Raw genomic sequence first — 13418 nt, forward strand, 5'->3', positions numbered from 1 at the left:
GGGAAAGGTTTGGGTAATCCCGTCTTCATTTAAAGATTTCTTCATGAAAGCCATCACTGCCCTCAACCGGGACATCCACCACAGCCAGGGCATCTAAAATAGGAAGAAAAAAAAAATCTAAGCAGAGGATCCAGACTAGCAGGAAAAACAGCAGAGGTAGAATGCACCACTCCGAGAATACAAGGCATCTTTTTAATTGATCACAAACTCCCTGGCAGCGCCGGAGCGGCGGGTTCGGGAGGCGCCGGGGCCGGTTCCCCTCAGCGCGGGAAATCCCCGCACCGCCCTCCCGCGCACGGCCGGCGGCAACGGGAGCCCCGGCAGCAGCCCGGAGCAGCAGCGGCAGCGCCGCGCGGACCCCAGCGCCCGCCCCGATGCCGCCGGGTGCCCGAGCCCCACACTCCGCCCGCCGAGGGAGCGGCGGCACCGCCGGCACCCGAACCGGAAGCGCTGTCACGTTAGCGCCCGCACGTCAGCGGCCCGGGCTCCGCCCACGGCCCCGCACGTCATCGGGTCGGCCCCCCCCGCATCACAGCCGCGGGCCCGCCCCCCTTGTCACAGTGACGGCCACGCCCCCGGAGTCCCAGCCGCGGATCCGCCCCTCGCATCACAGTCAAGGCCCCGCCCCTCGCGGCACAGCGATGGCCATGTTAATGCCTGCCGATCGACTGCTCGGCGATCGACTCGTGATGCCTGCCGATCGACTGCTCGGCGATCGACTAGCGATGCCTGCCGATCGATTGCTCGGCGATCGACTAGCGATGCCTGCCGATCGACTGCTCGGCGATCGACTAGCGATGCCTGCAGATCGATCGCTCGGCGATCGACCTAGCGACGCTGCCGATCGATCGCTCGGCGATCGACTCGTGATGCCTGCCGATCGATCTCTCTCGGCTCGATTGCTCAGGCCCAGAGCAATGCACCCTAAACCGATCCCCGCCCCTTGGGCTTTGTAACTGCTGGGGTGTCACGTGGCCCCGTCCCCCGTTTTTAAAGGGGTTTGGGTGTTTTGGGGGGTTTTAAGGTTGCTTTAGGGTATTTTGATGGGATTTTTTAAAGTTTTTATTGGATTTTTAATTTTTTTTTTTAATTTTGGGTTTTTAGGGGGTTCTGGGGGTTTAGCCCAGCGCTGACCCTGTCCCTCTTCGTTCCATCCCCTGGGACGCTCCCCCGGCCCCGCCCCTGCCCCGCCCCAGCCCTGGCTGCGCACCCGCCGCTAACGCCGCCTTGTGGGCACAGCGCGGTACTGCAGCCGCTGCCGAGCAGCTCCCCTCTCCCCTCCTCACCCGATTGCCGCTGCCAAAACCCAGCCTAAGGCTGAGCTCCCTATCCCCTCAATCTCTGCAAGGAATCGGATTTCTCAATCCGGCAGGGCAGCAATGCTGTTCTCCTCGCCGGAGATCCGGATTGCAGCGGCGCCCCCGCCTTCGCTGCCCGGATGGAGCGGGGAGCGGGGGGTGTGTGTGAATAGAGGGGAGGGTGACGCCGAGTTCGGGCTGCGAGAGCGGCCGCGGCTGCGAGCGTGGGAAGGGCGGCAGTGCTGCCGCCTTGTGGGCACAGCGCGGTACTGCAGCCGCCGCCGCTCCGGCGCCCTGGCAGCGCTGACGTCCTGTGGGCACAGCGCGGTGCTGCGCGCGTGCCCTTCCGATGATGGGAGCGAGCGCGTGCCGGGACGCTGCCCTGTAGGACTGCCGCCACGCTGCGGATGCCGCTTGCGGCAGGAGCCCGGCCGAGACAAGCATCCCCGCCCGTGCCTGCCGCCGCTCGAGCGTCGGCCGGAGCTCTTTTCGGCGTCGTTGCCGGATTCAGGCAGGCGAATTAGAAATTGAGATGGTGAGGGGCGTTACGGGTACCACAACAAAGATGGCAGCCGGGCCGGAAGTGGCCTCTGCCAGTAGTAAAGATGGAAGCAGAGAAGGGCGGAAGTGACGTCTTGCCACTCTCAAGATGGCGGCTCGGCCGGTACTCGCCTGACCTTCTATATATGGCGGCAGAAAGGGCGGGAAAATGAAGGACCCCAGTGTGTTTTGGGGGCTGCCTGCGCGCGACGCCGACAGCGATCGCCGCGGCGCGATTTTCTGCGGCGTTTCCGAGAGTGCGGACACGGGCTGTGGGCTCAGCGGCGCCGCGGGCGCGCGGGAGTAGGGGCAGGCGCCGACAGGCGGGCTGCGGGCAGACGCCTTTCTCTGCTTCGGGGTCCTGTCCTGCCGGGGGCGGTACCGAAGGCGTACCGGGGGCGGTACCAAGGGCGGAACCAGGGGCGGTACCAAGGGCGGCACCGACGGCGGTACCGGGCGGGGATCCAGGTGCGGGGCCGTGAGGTGATCCAGGGGCGGGGCCGGGCCCGGCACAGGTGCGCGGGGTCTCGGTGCGGCTGCGCGGGGCGTGGCCGAGGTGATTGAACTCCAGGTAATTGGCTCGGCCGCCATTTGCCCGGGCTGAGCTCGCTGCGGACAGTGGCTGCGTTGGAGCTCCGCGCACAGGGACTGGTTGGATTTCTGCTTTCCCTCCTCTCAAACCCTCTACCCCTCCTTCCTCCTCCTCGTGTTCCCCTTCTTTTTCTCCCTTTCTTGCCTTTCTCTCTCCTCCTCAAACCGACCCTTTCCCCGCCCCTTTCGGCCTCTCCTCCTCTTTCTCTCTCTACCTTTCCTCCCTCCTCCCCGTGTTCCTTTTCTTTTCTTTCTCCCCCCCCCCAACCTGTGCCCCCCATTCTCCCTCTCCTGTCCCTACCCCGCTCCCCTCTCCTGTTCCCCTCCTGGGTCCCCCGTCCCTCTCCCCCCCCCGGCCTTTCCCTCCCCGTCCCGCTTCCCTCCGCAGCCCGAGCCCTCCCTGCTCCTCTCATCCCTGTGTCCCTCCTTCTCCCCTGGCTGTTTCCCGCTGTTCCTTCCCATCCGCCCCCCATCCCTATACACACCCTACCCTACCCTGTTCTATTCCTTTCTTCTGCTCCTGCTTCTACCCTTCCTTCCCCCCAACCCTGGGCCCCCCATTCCCTCTCCCTGCTCCCATTCCCCTCATTCAATCCTCCCCTCCTTCCTCCACCCTCCCATTCCCTTCCCACCACACTTGTCCCTGTTCCCTCTCCCTGCTCCCGTTCCCCCCCCCCCCCCACAATTCCGCCTCCCCTCCTTCCTCCACTCTCCCATTCCCCCCCCCCAGCGCCCCTTCCCCTGTCCCCGCTGCCCCGCACACCCCGGCGCCCCCCGCCCTCGGTCCTTGGTCACCCACCCCGACCGCCCCGTCTGCCCCCCATTCCCATCCTCCGTGCCCGCTTTTCCTCTTTCCCCCGCCCCGCCGGGGTTCGGGACGCCGCATAATAAAGGCCGGAGAGCCCGAGCGGCTGGAGCCGGCCGGGGCGCGGGGGCCGCCGTGCCAGCCCTGGAGCCCCAAATCCCGGCGCTCCCGGTGCCCCCGTCCCGCGGAGGCCCCGCAGCCCTGAGCGCGGAGCAGCGCCCGGCTCCCCGTTCCCGTGCGCGCACAGCCCCGGGGCTGCTGCCCGCGCACCCCTGCGGAACGAGCGGGGCTGGGGCGCGGGAGGAGCCGCTCGGCGGGGCCGGGCACGGTTCCGCTCGGGCTGTTTCTCATTCACCTGCCAGATGGGATGCTCCCCCTCTCCCTTGCTTTGCAACTCCAAAAAGCTCTGCAATGGCAAAACCTCTTTTATTAAAACTCGGTTGCGGCTTTTCCCCTTTGCTTCCAGGTCACAGGATATACTGGGATTGAGAGGGTTCCTGAAATCGACTCTCGAGGACACGGCCCGTGGGAGAATTGAACTCACAACCTTGGCACTACCTGGACTGTGCTCCGACTGACTGAGCCCTCTGCATCTCAGGTATGAAACTCCCAAGGATGGGAATCATTGGCTCCAGCAAGGAAACTGCAGCTCCTTCTATTCTGCTAAAGCAGCTTTACACACCAGCCCCTGCCACGGCTGTAGGGTAGAACTGGCTGGCAGCTGGCATGACAGCACCGCATCTTCCCATCCCCTGATTTTCCTGCCCTTTCCAGGATTTACCCAGCAGCTGTAGATTTGCTCTTGCCATGTCTCTTTGTAGGGAGAAGTGAGCAGGACAGGTTCTGAGGCTTCCCTTGCTGCTGTGGCCTGAGTTCTTCTGGAGAGTGGCAGGTGGCATTTCCTGCAGGTGAGTGTTGCCCAAATGAAGCAGCTGCTGAAACTGGGGTTGGTTTTGTGGCCCAGAGCTGCACAGAGGCCTCAGTGCCTCCCTCTCAGTGCCAGCAATGCTCCTTGATGTTTCTGTGTGTCCCAGCTGCGAGGGGCAGGACGAGGCCAGGAGTCCCCAAAAGGCATCCAGCACCTCTTGTCCTTGGGCCCTCGGGGCAGGGGCTGTGCCTGCAGCGTCCTGCCCGTGCCGAGCACACGGCCCGGGATGGGCGCTGGGCGCCCGGCCGGCGCTGGCACGGACACGGCTCAAGGGCTGCCCGTGGCTCCCGGGCCAGGGGCTGCTCTGAGCAGGCTCCTGGAGATGCTCCAGCCTGGATACAGGCCACTGACAGCCCAAAAGCAGCCCAAGGAGCAGCTGGCGTGTCCTGGTGATGGCGGCACGGGCTGTGTGCAGAGGGGCTCAGACAGCAATTCCTGGTTCCAGCCTCCCAGAGCTCCCAGGCAGCTGCCAGGTATGTCCTGTCCACCCCAATTCCCTTCCCTTCCCTTCCCTTCCCTTCCCTTCCCTTCCCTTCCCTTCCCTTCCCCTTCCCTTCCCCTCCCTTCCCTTCCCGCCTGAGGCCTCGTTCAGCAGCAGCAGCACTAAAGCCAAGGCAGTCTTCCCTCACAGCTATTAAATGCCAACCTGACAGCCTGCAGAGATGCCTTCAAATCAAAGGTTCAGGTGGGATGAAGTTTTGTTTGGACGAAGGTGGGAGTTTCCAGGGAGCCAGCTGGAAGTGCAGAAGGGATGGAAAGCTTTCCCAGGTGGGTCCCACTGGAGGTGTGCTGAAGGCAGGGATGTGCACCCTTTGCTGAGGGAAAAGAACTTGCTGAGGCTCTGAAAGGAGCTGAGCTGCTGCAGGGAGAGATGTCCTCCCGTGGGCACGGGGAGCTGCCTTGGCACGGGACGGGAGCGCCCCCGGCCCTGCCTTCTCCTGCTTGAAAATATCACCTGGAGCCCCGGCTCAGGGGGGCTAAATCAGCTGGACTCCAGGCAGCTCTGTCAGCTGCCCCCAGGGACATGGGTGGGGCTGGGGGATGAGGGCTTTAGATAGCCAGTTGTTTGGAGCAGATGCCTGTCCCTGTCCCGTTCCTGGCACAGCTGGCGTTCAAGGGGCAGCTCTGCACGGGAATATCCACCCTCCAGGAGGCACTGTGAGGTTATGACATTACATATGAGCATTACTGTAGCCAGCCCAGAGCTGGAGGTTTGTTTTAGAAAGAAAATTCTTGGACTCTGCAAAAGTGAAAGCTCAGTTTCTACAAAAACCATCTGGTTGTGGCATTGCACGCTCCAGACACTCTTCTCTCCTTGCCTGAGCAAAAGGTTTTATCTCCTGTACTAAATCAGGAGAAGCACAAAGACAGAATTCCACATTCACCAAGCATTAAATAAGGGCTTCAAAAGAAAAATCAGGGCAGCAGTAACTCTTAAGAGCACTTGGCTTCAGTCTAACAGGCAAGCCTCAGAACAGCTGTTCACCTTTAGTGCTGCAGAGGTACTTCCAAGACAGGTCACTAGAGGTCAGACATCTAGGTCTTATCGCCTTTATTTGTGGTGTGAAGATTGCCAGCCCTTAAGGCCAGCAGGGCCTCCTGCATCAGGCAGGGCTCAGTGGTGCCTTTACCTGCGGAAGGTCGGCTGAATCCATACAGGTCTCTGTCACTGCAAATGCACATGAACCAGTGGAAGAAAGCTCTCCATGTGCTTCCTCAGGTACTTCCCAGTGGCAGCTGCTCAGACACCAGAGCTCCAACTGCAGCAGGTGAGTCCTGGAGTGCTGGATCAGCATGGCCACAATGGCCAGGGAGGTGAGTGAGCACTGGGCAAGGCAGTGAGCCTGCACCTCAACACCACCTGTGAGAGCAAGGACTGGCTCACTCTGGAGAGCCTGAAGGAAAACTCGCTTCCAAATCTCTTCTGGCCGATGCTGACATCAATTTCCCCAAAGCCTTAATGTGCTCTGTGGACAGCAGAAGTTCTCCTTGCTGGGGCTGTCTTTGGTGGCTGTCTGTAAAAGAGCTGCACCAAAGTTTGTCCATAGAAGCTTAACTGCTTCCCTATTTTAGGGGATTTTTTCAGATTTCTGAGAAGCCAAGCCCATCTCAGGAAGTTGCAGCATGGTTAAAGTGATCTCCTTCAGCTGAGCTGCAGTCATGTACATGTGCAGCTCCTCCAGAGCCTGCAGCTGGTGAGACTTCCTGGGATAGACCTGGCTTTGGTCCTTCCCCCCAGTCTGCAGCTCTTCCAGGACACTTTTGGTGATGGCTTTGAAATACTTGGACAAGACGTGTCTGTGATCTCTCGTTTTCAGCAGCTGGAGCACCCCAGAATGGAGGTGAGCTGACAGGAGCTTCACAGTGACAGGGTTCAGACCAGGCTGAGGAATAGAGCGCAGCTCCAACGCCAGGAACCAGCTCTCCAGTGCAGGATGTCTGAAAATCAAGGTGAGTGCATCCTCCAGGGTCTGTAACAAACAGAGGTAACAGCATGACTGAATGGATAATCACAGTGCAGGGTAAAAAATAAACTCATTCATCTGCCTATTTTCCACATTTTATCAGTTACAATTATTGAACATGAAACTGTCTACTAGCTGACCAGAGGATAAAAAATATTAATGAATTACAAGCACATAAATATCATTCTCTCAACATTTATGCTGTGGGATTTATGCTGTTATACTGAACACTCTGGACGTGTCTAAGCTCGTCTGCAGAGAAGAACTGAGTATTCTGGGGTTCATCAACACACTCTAATCTCCACAAATTCACAGAACAGATGAAAGGAGAAAAAATTCCCTCCTCAGGTACATAATTTTCAATAAGGCTTTACACAGGGCTGAGGGGATGCATTTTTTCCTGAAAAGGTGATCTGATTTGAGACTTCTCCTGACCGTGTTCCAGCTCAGGGGTGGGACTGTGGGTGATGCAGCTGGCTCACATCTCCAGACAGTAGTTTAGCAACCTCACGCTCTGCATTCCTAAGTTCCCCTCCAAGAGCTTGACAACAACTCTCTGATCAGCAAAACTATTCCCCAGAGAATCGGCCAAACCCAAGTTTACTAACATGTGCCTCTGTATGCAGGGATTTGGTACCTTGTCATTTGAAGACACTTCTGTCATCAGAGGCTCCTCATCCATGAAGAGATCCCATCAGCCTGATGCTCCTCCTGCTTCTGCTGCTGCTCCAGCTTTATTTCATTGTCCCGGCACAACAAGATGCTCAGCAGGTCCACACAGAGATCAACAAGCTGAGGACCCAAAGTTTTACCAAGCTATGAAAACAAAGACATGTTGGAAGTGAAGAAAAGAGGAGGATGGGAGCAGACAGGTAATTATACAGCAGGAATAGGAGTTAACTAAGAACTACTTAGATTACAACCTCTTCTGGGAGAAGGAACCACCTCCCTTAATAGGAACCTGATTCTAAGAGAAGTCTCAGGTTGCCAAATAAATAGTGATAGAATTTCATTTACACATCTATATATGTTCATTTATACATTATATATATGACATTTGGAGGTACACAGGCCAGTGAATTTTACTCTCTGCAAAGGCTTCCTGGGGAGACCCAGGAGCTGGATTAAAATCTCGAGGTTATTTGCACTCACACCGATCAGCAAGGTAACCCATGCAAAGTAAATCCAAAGCAAATCCTCAATAATAAGAACTGGCATTTGTTTACAAATTACATGCAGTTTTGTACGGTGCTGTGCAGCCTCAGAGACAAGCACAGAAAAAAGAGCTACGGAACTGGAACCTAGGTTTGAACAGCTAAGTCATTTGTACCTTCTACATGAAAATAAATCAAACATAACCACAATATTATTACAATATTGCTCTTACCCTGCTGAAGTTCTCCACTGTGGATTTCAGGTATAACAGCACATGCTTTACTCCCAACAAAAGCTGGTCAGGTGGGAGCCAGGAAGCCAATTTTGTCTGAACACCACCTTCCAGTAGGGTATTGCTTCCTCTCTCATAGGCTCTCTTTAGCAAAGTGGTAAATGCAGAATCCAGGGGCACAGCAGGTTCTTTGCTCACCTCCTCGTGATTTTTAAACTGTTTAAAGTGAAAAAAAAAAAATCATAAGAGAAAAACAGTGATGAATATGAAACAAAAATCTCCTCAGCTCCCCATGTTTTGAGATGAGCTCTGAGCTGAACTCAGGTGGAGTGTAGTAGTGTTCACTGCTGGCCTTGGAGAAAAACTCACCAAACCCAGCCCAGGGGGCCTGTGATCCCCAACCCAGCCAGAGGCAACTGCAGGCACTCTGAACTGACACATATAATCTGCACAAGGGAAAAAAAAGGATGCAAAGTAGCCACCTACTCATTAGAACTGATTACCTCTTCTAGATATAGAAAGCCATCCACCCAAGTTTTCTTCTTTTGGCACACTCTGTCACAAATTATAACTGTGTTTGACAATGATCAAATGAGTGTTGATGCCTTTTTTTCTTTCTTTTTTTTTTTTTTTTTTCCTCTGAAATCTCACCTAGGTGCTTTATCTTTATTAAAAAGGAAAGGGCTGTTTGTTCTAATTGTACTAGAAATAAATCAGGTGGTTGAAGAAATAAGTCAGGTGGTTGCACACCTTGTCTGGCTGTGGTGTCTCCCTTCAGCTCTAGGAATCACGCTTATCAAGGTGTCCTGTTTGCAACACAAGCAGAAAAAGGTACCAAAATTCATCTTGGAACTCATATTTATAGAAAGTGGCTAGATTATTTCTTTTTAAAGAATCAAAAGATAAAATAACCCAAGTATATTTTTTTTTCTGTAACTTTTTCTCCCTGCACACAATATAGCTGCACCTCAGAGCAGCTCCACATTGCTTTCTCTGTACAGAACTGATGACACTTAGATTGTCTTCTCTAGCAGCTCCTATGACAATTAAAGCTGAATTTGTTTCTTGGCCTACACAAAAACAAAACAAAACAAAACAAAAAAAAAAAAAAAACAACCAAAAGAAACAACAACACACCAAACAAACAAAACAACAACAACAACAAAACAAACAAACACAAGCAACACAAAAATCCCCAAACATCCTCAAAAAAAGCCCCAAAAAATCCCAAAAATATTCCCCAAAATCCCCCAAAAACCCAAAAATAATTCCCCTAAAGAATCCCCAAAAGTTACCAAAAATATCCATCCAAAAAACACCCAAAACCATGTGGAAGTGGCGGCCAAATGTAAGGAAAAAAAAAAAAAAAAACCAAAAAAACCCCCAAAAATACCCAAGAAAAAATTCCTAAAAAATCGCCAAAAATTAAAAATAAAAAAAATCCCAAAGAAAATCCCCCCAAAAATTCCCAAAAACCCCCAAAAAATCCCAAATAATCCTGCAAAAAAAAAAAAAAAAAAAATCCTCAAAAAAATCCCTACAAAAATTCCCCAAAAATCCACAAAAAATTCCCCAAAAATATCCCCCAACAAAAAAAAAAGAAAAAAAATTCCCCAAAAAAATCCAAAAATCCCCAAAAAAATCCCAAAAAAATCCCAAACATTACCAAAAACCCCCAAAAATTCGCCAAAATTACCAAAAGTCTTCTCAGAAAACCCCCCAAAAATCATCTGGAGCTGGTGGCAAAAGGTAAGAAAAAAAACCCCAAAAAACCCCCAAAAATTCCCCAAAAATATCCCCAAAAATTGCAAAACTCAAAAAAAAAAACACAAAAAAAAATCCCCCCATAAAATCCCCCAACATTTTAAAAAATATCCCCCCCCAAAAATCAGCTGGAGCTGGCAGCCATAGGGGAGAAAGAACCCAAAAAAACTACCCAAAAACTCCAAAAAAATTCCCAAAAAAAACCCTAAAATTACCAAAACCCCCCCAAAAATTCCCAAAAACCCCAAAAAAACACCCAAAAAATCCCCATAACCAGGCAGCCAAAGATGAAAAAAACCCACAAAAACACCCCAAAAATATCACCAAAAATCCTTAAAAAATATCCCCAAAAATTCCCCAAAAAATATCACCAAAACTACCAAAAATATCCCAATAAAAATTCCCAAGAAATTCCAAAAACCCCTCAAAAATCCCAGAAAATCCCCAAAAAAGTCCCAAAAAACCCTCAAAAAACCCCCAAAAATATCCCCATAAATATCCCCCAAAATTCCCAAAAACCCGAAAAAAATTCCCTAAAATCCCAAAACGATTCCCAAAAAATTTCCCCCAAAGTACCCCAAAAATTTCCAAAAAAATCCCAAAAATTACCAAAACCCCCCACAAAATTACCAATAATCCTGAAAAAAATTTCCCAAAAAAATCCCCCAAAATTACCAAAAATATTCCCTCAAAAAACTCCAAAAATTAGCTGGACCAGGTGGCCAAAGTGAGAAAAATACCCCAAAAAACCAGCCAGAAACACCCCAAAAATATCCCCAAGAATTATTAAAAACGGCTCAAAATGATGCCCCTTTCACGCCACTGGTAGAAATGGCACAATACCAAAAAAACCTGTACCTGTTCCGTTTTCAGACTGAAGCAACAGGATATTCCTGGCTTCTAGTGCAGCAGGGAAGGGAAAGGTTTGGGTAATCCCGTCTTCATTTAAAGATTTCTTCATGAAAGCCATCACTGCCCTCAACCGGGACATCCACCACAGCCAGGGCATCTAAAATAGGAAGAAAAAAAAAATCTAAGCAGAGGATCCAGACTAGCAGGAAAAACAGCAGAGGTAGAATGCACCACTCCGAGAATACAAGGCATCTTTTTAATTGATCACAAACTCCCTGGCAGCGCCGGAGCGGCGGGTTCGGGAGGCGCCGGGGCCGGTTCCCCTCAGCGCGGGGAAATCCCCGCACCGCCCTCCCGCGCACGGCCGGCGGCACGGGAGCCCCGGCAGCAGCCCGGAGCAGCAGCGGCAGCGCCGCGCGGCCCCAGCGCCCGCCCCGATGCCGCCGGGTGCCCGAGCCCCACACTCCGCCCGCCGAGGGAGCGGCGGCACCGCCGGCACCCGAACCGGAAGCGCTGTCACGTTAGCGCCCGCACGTCAGCGGCCCGGGCTCCGCCCACGGCCCCGCACGTCATCGGGTCGGCCCCCCCCGCATCACAGCCGCGGGCCCGCCCCCCTTGTCACAGTGACGGCCACGCCCCCGGAGTCCCAGCCGCGGATCCGCCCCTCGCATCACAGTCAAGGCCCCGCCCCTCGCGGCACAGCGATGGCCATGTTAATGCCTGCCGATCGACTGCTCGGCGATCGACTCGTGATGCCTGCCGATCGACTGCTCGGCGATCGACTAGCGATGCCTGCCGATCGACTGCTCGGCGATCGACTAGCGATGCCTGCCGATCGACTGCTCGGCGATCGACTAGCGATGCCTGCCGATCGATCGCTCGGCGATCGACTAGCGACGCCTGCCGATCGATCGTTCGGCGATCGACTAGCGACGCCTGCAGATCGATCGCTCGGCGATCGACTCGTGATGCCTGCCGATCGATCTCTCTCGGCTCGATTGCTCAGGCCCAGAGCAATGCACCCTAAACCGATCCCCGCCCCTTGGGCTTTGTAACTGCCTGGGGTGTCACGTGGCCCCGTCCCCCGTTTTTAAAGGGGTTTTTGGGGTGTTTTGGGGGGTTTTAAGGTTGCTTTAGGGTATTTTGATGGGATTTTTTAAAGTTTTTATTGGATTTTTAATTTTTTTTTTTTTAATTTTGGGGTTTTTTTAGGGGGTTCTGGGGGTTTAGCCCAGCGCTGACCCTGTCCCTCTTCGTTCCATCCCCTGGGACGCTCCCCCGGCCCCGCCCCTGCCCCGCCCCAGCCCTGGCTGCGCACCCGCCGCTAACGCCGCCTGTGGGCACAGCGCGGTACTGCAGCCGCTGCCGAGCAGCTCCCCTCTCCCCTCCTCACCCCGATTGCCGCTGCCAAAACCCAGCCTAAGGCTGAGCTCCCTATCCCCTCAATCTCTGCAAGGAATCGGATTTCTCAATCCGGCAGGGCAGCAATGCTGTTCTCCTCGCCGGAGATCCGGATTGCAGCGGCGCCCCCGCCTTCGCTGCCCGGATGGAGCGGGGAGCGGGGGGTGTGTGTGAATAGAGGGGAGGGTGACGCCGAGTTCGGGCTGCGAGAGCGGCCGCGGCTGCGAGCGTGGGAAGGGCGGCAGTGCTGCCGCCTTGTGGGCACAGCGCGGTACTGCAGCCGCCGCCGCTCCGGCGCCCTGGCAGCGCTGACGTCCTGTGGGCACAGCGCGGTGCTGCGCGCGTGCCCTTCCGATGATGGGAGCGAGCGCGTGCCGGGACGCTGCCCTGTAGGACTGCCGCCACGCTGCGGATGCCGCTTGCGGCAGGAGCCCGGCCGAGACAAGCATCCCCGCCCGTGCCTGCCGCCGCTCGAGCGTCGGCCGGAGCTCTTTTCGGCGTCGTTGCCGGATTCAGGCAGGCGAATTAGAAATTGAGATGGTGAGGGGCGTTACGGGTACCACAACAAAGATGGCAGCCGGGCCGGAAGTGGCCTCTGCCAGTAGTAAAGATGGAAGCAGAGAAGGGCGGAAGTGACGTCTTGCCACTCTCAAGATGGCGGCTCGGCCGGTACTCGCCTGACCTTCTATATATGGCGGCAGAAAGGGCGGGAAAATGAAGGACCCCAGTGTGTTTTGGGGGCTGCCTGCGCGCGACGCCGACAGCGATCGCCGCGGCGCGATTTTCTGCGGCGTTTCCGAGAGTGCGGACACGGGCTGTGGGCTCAGCGGCGCCGCGGGCGCGCGGGAGTAGGGCAGGCGCCGACAGGCGGCTGCGGGCACACGCCTTTCTCTGCTTCGGGGTCCTGTCCTGCCGGGGGCGGTACCGAAGGCGGTACCGGGGGCGGTACCAAGGGCGGAACCAGGGGCGGTACCAAGGGCGGCACCGACGGCGGTACCGGGCGGGGATCCAGGTGCGGGGCCGTGAGGTGATCCAGGGGCGGGGCCGGGCCCGGCACAGGTGCGCGGGGTCTCGGTGCGGCTGCGCGGGGCGTGGCCGAGGTGATTGAACTCCAGGTAATTGGCTCGGCCGCCATTTGCCCGGGCTGAGCTCGCTGCGGACAGTGGCTGCGTTGGAGCTCCGCGCACAGGGACTGGTTGGATTTCTGCTTTCCCTCCTCTCAAACCCTCTACCCCTCCTTCCTCCTCCTCGTGTTCCCCTTCTTTTTCTCCCTTTCTTGCCTTTCTCTCTCCTCCTCAAACCGACCCTTTCCCCGCCCCTTTCGGCCTCTCCTCCTCTTTCTCTCTCTACCTTTCCTCCCTCCTCCCCGTGTTCCTTTTCTTTTCTT

At 55.3% G+C, this 13418-nt stretch overlaps 1 protein-coding gene and 1 long non-coding RNA gene across 3 annotated transcripts; one reads left to right on the top strand and one right to left on the bottom strand.

The window, feature by feature from the left end:
- Positions 1 to 6231: 6231 nt before the first annotated feature.
- On the bottom strand, positions 6232 to 11162 carry LOC130265921 (nucleolar pre-ribosomal-associated protein 1-like). Of its 2 annotated transcripts, XR_008842722.1 has the most exons (4): positions 10637 to 11162; positions 8015 to 8230; positions 7265 to 7443; positions 6547 to 6633 (listed from the first exon to the last, which is right to left on the bottom strand). XR_008842722.1 is itself a non-coding variant. In XM_056515264.1 (2 exons), exons 1-2 carry the CDS (start codon positions 7307 to 7309, stop codon positions 6232 to 6234), a joined length of 447 nt encoding a protein of 148 aa, XP_056371239.1. In that variant the 5' UTR covers positions 7310 to 7354. The 2 variants fall into 2 exon arrangements, 1 of the variants encoding a protein (XP_056371239.1); XM_056515264.1 differs by lacking the exons at positions 8015 to 8230; positions 10637 to 11162 and having other exon boundaries at positions 6232 to 6633; positions 7265 to 7354.
- On the top strand, positions 6524 to 8820 carry LOC130265922 (uncharacterized). The gene is made up of 3 exons (XR_008842723.1): positions 6524 to 6613; positions 7254 to 7499; positions 8670 to 8820. It is a non-coding gene; the product is annotated as an uncharacterized LOC130265922 (long non-coding RNA).
- Positions 11163 to 13418: the final 2256 nt, after the last annotated feature.

Source organism: Oenanthe melanoleuca, linkage group LGE22, assembly GCF_029582105.1.
Source record: "Oenanthe melanoleuca isolate GR-GAL-2019-014 linkage group LGE22, OMel1.0, whole genome shotgun sequence".
Classification (NCBI taxonomy): domain Eukaryota; kingdom Metazoa; phylum Chordata; class Aves; order Passeriformes; family Muscicapidae; genus Oenanthe; species Oenanthe melanoleuca.

Excerpts from the sequence above, each read along its gene's own strand:
- LOC130265921 (XM_056515264.1), bottom strand. The coding sequence starts at position 7,309 with ATGGATGAGGAGCCTCTGATGACAGAAGTGTCTTCAAATGACAAG. Across the intron at positions 6,634-7,264 it reads AAGTGTCTTCAAATGACAAG|ACCCTGGAGGATGCACTCAC; the intron begins GTACCAAATCCC and ends TGTTTGTTACAG.